Source organism: Parasteatoda tepidariorum, unplaced genomic scaffold, assembly GCF_043381705.1.
Source record: "Parasteatoda tepidariorum isolate YZ-2023 unplaced genomic scaffold, CAS_Ptep_4.0 HiC_scaffold_4938, whole genome shotgun sequence".
Lineage (NCBI taxonomy): Eukaryota > Metazoa > Arthropoda > Arachnida > Araneae > Theridiidae > Parasteatoda > Parasteatoda tepidariorum.
This window is the reverse complement of record NW_027261788.1, coordinates 1-4,763: the sequence shown is the minus strand read 5'-3', so window position 1 is coordinate 4,763 and position 4,763 is coordinate 1. Positions and strand designations below refer to the sequence as shown.

General features: G+C 32.8%; 1 protein-coding gene across 1 annotated transcript; it reads left to right on the top strand.

The window, feature by feature from the left end:
• Window positions 1-670: 670 nt before the first annotated feature.
• On the top strand, window positions 671-3,403 carry LOC122273496 (importin subunit alpha-1; the record flags this gene model as incomplete). Its single annotated transcript, XM_043057553.2, is given in 3 exon segments — window positions 671-753; window positions 840-963; window positions 3,135-3,403. Coding segments are annotated over 2 exon segments (309 nt in total), but the record flags the coding sequence as incomplete, so codon positions are not given.
• Between the last annotated feature and the right edge of the window lie 1,360 nt (window positions 3,404-4,763).

Sequence of the window (4,763 nt, the reverse complement as noted above, 5' to 3'; positions counted from 1 at the left end):
AGGTGTTCTATTCATTCCCAGATAATTGGTTTTTTACAACCTAGTAATGTGATATGAAGAGATGTTTATCTTGTCTTTTTCCTTGTGGTACAGGAAAAAGAAAGATTTATCTGAGGATCGGATCATAAGAAGTTTTTATTCTGCATTCTGGAGAGTTTTCTAAATGATTCTTTTCAATGTTTTATTTATTTTTCTGAAATTTGTATTATTGTTTTTAAAATTTGTATGCATGTTAAATTTATTTTTTTAAAACAAGCAAAATATCACAATATTTTGAAAAATTGAAAAAAAGAAAGACGTTGATGTTGGTTAATTTTGCGCCTTTTTCAAATAATGCGCCCATGGCTCTCGCCATGCCTGCCATACCCTAGATACGCCACTGTATACTTGGCTAAGTGTTTCTTTAGATAGTCTGAAGAATTATTTTTAAAGTGTCTATATTTTATAAAATTTTATTTTAAGAAAATTTTATCATAATTTTTTTAATAAAATGGCAAATGTTAGCCCTTTTGTTTTTCTCCTCTGTCAAAACGAAAGTAAATTCAGCCATTAGAAAAAAGAAAAAACTACGGAATTTTCTTTTCTATTATAAATTTTTTTTTTTTTTTTTTTTAAGATTTGAAATAAGCCTTAGAACGTTAGTTGATTTAATTAATCTTAATATTTTAAGGTGATGATGTTTATTTAAGAGACTTGGTTATTAAGAATAACATTATACCTCCACTCCAAGCACTACTGACACCCGACATTTCAGTAAGTATACTTTTGATTGAAATAAGAGCTTTTTTTATACAGCATTAACAAAAATGTGACGAATTTATATTTTCTTACTATTTTAGCCACTGTTGCGACGCAATATTACAGGAATTTTGTCTCAACTTTGCTCTAGTGAAAATCCGCCTCTTCCATTTGAGGTTATTAAAATGGTCCTGCCAACTCTTGCTGAACTGATAAATCATAGTGGTAAGATTTTAATACCAATTGATTTCTTAATTATAAATAAAATTTTAATTGCAGACGTGCCAACTGTCCCGCATTTTGCGGGAATCTCCCGAATTTTGTGTTCCTCCCGCCCTCCGGAATTGATTAAAAAAACTCCCGAATTTTACCTCAATTGAATCCCAAACTCAAAATTACCTGATTTTTCCGCGAGTGCGGAAGTTTCGTTTTTCTCTGTGTGTGAATCCCATTCCCCCTTATTGTACTACCATCTTCCTAAAGCGTAGGTGCACGTGCTTCATTTTTTCTTCGTCTTCAACGCTACCACTCTACTCCATCACAATCTGAACATGTTTTTAAAAAAACTAGCCAGATTAGCAAAAATTACCTGGTCGTACCTATCAGAAGCCCTGTTAATTAATGTAATTTTATCAGTATAGACAGTACTTACATTATATATTTTTTTATATTTGTTGACAAGTTCATTGCTGAAAAGCCCCTTTCAACTGCTGCAGTACTCCCAGGCAGAGAAAACATAAATTCCACCATGCGTAGTATGTTGCTGAGTTGTGGATCATTTTCCTGCATTAGGTCTTTATAAATGGCCTGGGCTTGGAGGGCTGAAGTTTTCTGTTTAACGATGATTAGGGCTGCAAGTTTGTAGCGGGAAAAAAAGACCTCAAATTCGCGGAAAAATCGCGGGAAATTTTGAAAATTACACAAATTCTAAACATAAATAAATTTATTATATAAATGATGCAAAAGACAGAAGTTGCGCAAATAATAAAGAAAGCTTAAAAATACCTAACAAAAGTATTTCTTTAATTTCAAGCAATATTAATATTTTTATTTAAATGAACAGAATTTTGGTACAAAGTATTGTACATTGTCAGGTTATTCTCATTTATCCTTAGTCTTTCATCACTTAATACATTTTTATACTTAGAAAACGATCTTTCAGCGTCAACGCTGTTTTTAGGCACTGACAAACTTCGAATTGAAAATTTTGGAGCGTTCCGGTCTCTGATTTCCAAAACTCGATCAATTTACCTTCACCAACGCGCAATTCCTTGACTGTTGCTTTGTAAGAAGTAATTGCTGTGAAAACTCAAACATTCTACTTTCAAACTACTACTTACAAGTCCCTATTAACTACTAGTCCCACCCCCCTTCATCTAAGAAACTGATCCATATTTAAGAAATCACAAGAAGCCACTTAGGAAAAATTAACTGGATACGTAGAAAGGCAGTAGAAATTTCATTGCCCAGTGCAATAGCATGTATAAAAAAATTTCTGTCGAAGATTTGATTTATAACGTTTTCCTTTTGTGATTCCAATTTCTTTTGTACTCTTACTGACTTCAGGAAGGTAATTACCCTCCCTAAGTGTAGGAAGACCACCTTAGTTGACAAGATTGTGATTATCTCTGAACTATTTTCATGTCATTTTGCTATTGATTCACTCCCCAAAATATCTAATCAATTTTACATGTTCAATTTAAGGTTCAGGAAAATAAAAAATTCTGTTTAATAAAAATAATAAATAAAAAATATTAAAAAAAATCACATTTTAAGCAATTTTCGCGCAAGTCAAGACATATTGAGAAATTCACGGATTTTATGGAAAAAGATGACAATTTCGCGGAAATTCGCGCCGCGACAAACCTGCAGCCCTAACGATGATATGTATTTTAAATTTTAATGACATCCATTCTTGAGAAACATTTTCTTTATCTATTCCTAGGCGCTAGACTCTTGTAAGATTGCAAAAATTGAAAATGGATCACGAATATTAACGGGAAAATGGCTTTCCGCACAGACGTCGGATTCTAGTTTAAAATCAATTATCCCAATTCATATTCTTTTGATTTTAAAATCCATTATCTTGACTTTTGTAAGAGGTTAGTTTTTTTTCTTTTTAGTTAGTTACTTCAAAGGTAAGATTCTTCATCAGTAATTTTGTTAGGTATGAAACATGTGTGGTTCATAAACTGATATCTTAGTATGAACTTGGCTCATAAAATTTTCAGGGATTTTCAATTTGTGTCAACTTTAATACGCTTATTATGCTTTGTGTTCCTATTCTTGATTTTAACAAGTTGGCAGCTATGTATAATCTAATATTTTAATGTTGACAAACTCTAGTAGTGCTATTATATCTCTTATTTACTTTTGTATGTATTATATTTATTTAGATCAAGAAGTGCTCGCAGACTCTCTCGACGCTATATCATGCCTGACTGAAGGCAGCAACATGGAGCTTCAGGAAGTTATCAATGCTAATGTTCTTCCACGCCTCTGTGAACTTCTAGAGATGAGGGAATATTCTATTATCTCACCAGCACTCAATGCAGTTGGACACATTATATCCGTAGATGATGAGCAAACTCAAACAGCGATCAATGCGGGTGCTCTTCAGGCTTTAAAGGTTTTGCTTAGCCATCCCATGAGTCGTATTGTGGAGGTGAGTGACAAACTCTTAATTGTTGTAATCCCAGTGGCAGAATGTTTTCCGACTTTCTGCAAACGACAAAACTCTCTAGCATTAATATCTTTCTGCAATGTACATTTAATAATAACAAAGATGTATGTTACTAATTAAAGGTGACAAGAACACTGTTTTTTAACTGGGTGGCCGGTAGGACTGGGCTTTATACCGATGTAAGACAATATATCGATTTAACTCCAACATCGTAATACCGATTTATCCATTTCATCTTCAACAAAATTCCGGAGTGAGCATTTCGACTCTACTAAATCGATTTATTCATGACAGCAAACGCTAAATCGATGTTGCTCTCTCCGATGTAGTGAAACACCGGTTTAATCATTGCGAGAATGTACAGAACAGAGTCCGANATCCTGATTTCTGAAATAGGTTTCTTTCCGTAATATCTTTAAATATCTTACCGGGTTTTCTTTCAGCGTGTATGTTACATTAATTCTTTCCGTACCGTTCGGTTTCTGTTTGCTCGCGCTAACTGAAGTCGCTAAATAAAATTGGTGTTTTGTTTTAATTGGAATAAATTGTAAAAAAACGTTTAGGAAATTTACTAATTTTATCTTTCTTAACTGCCTTTTTTTGTGATCTTTTTATTTATTATTATTATTTTTCGTTAATTTCTCGCGTGTTTTTTATAAATGTTGGGAGATTTATCTTTTTATGGCGCATTACGGGGCTATTTCCATATCGTTTGGAAATAGGCCCATAATGCATGCGCAGTTAAAAAATTTCACCTTTCAAATAAGACGTGTATCGTGATGTTTTTTTTAAAAATTTATTATTATTATTTTGTAGTTTCTCGCGTGCATAATATTAAGTTTAGAGATTTATCTTTTTAAGGCACGTGCATTACGGGTCTATTTTCGTATTGTTCGGTACCTATTTTCTTGCGTCAACTGAAATTGCAGTTTTGTTTTACTTGGAATCAATTGTAAAAAAATATTAAAAGGGGAAGTTAACGAGTTTTAACTTTCAAATTAGCCTTTTTTTTGTGGTGTTGTTTTTATTTAGTCTCTTGCGTGCTGCTGCCGGAAGTCACCGATGCTTAGCGATTACTTTGGAGCTGATATGGAAAATCTTACCTTAAACGTATTTTACGAAAAAATTAAATTTGGAATAAAAGGAAATTGCATCTTATTACTGGTATACTTCTTTTTTGTCATTGCCGGGAAGGAGGGGGGTGAATCTATCACTAAATCTGTTCACTTCATTAAATTTTAAATTCTGTGTCCCAAACACATAATTGCTGTTTTGGTAACTAAAGAAAATTGCACCCTCCTTTTTCAGAAAAGATCATTTAGTTGAAACAAACAGATAGCAA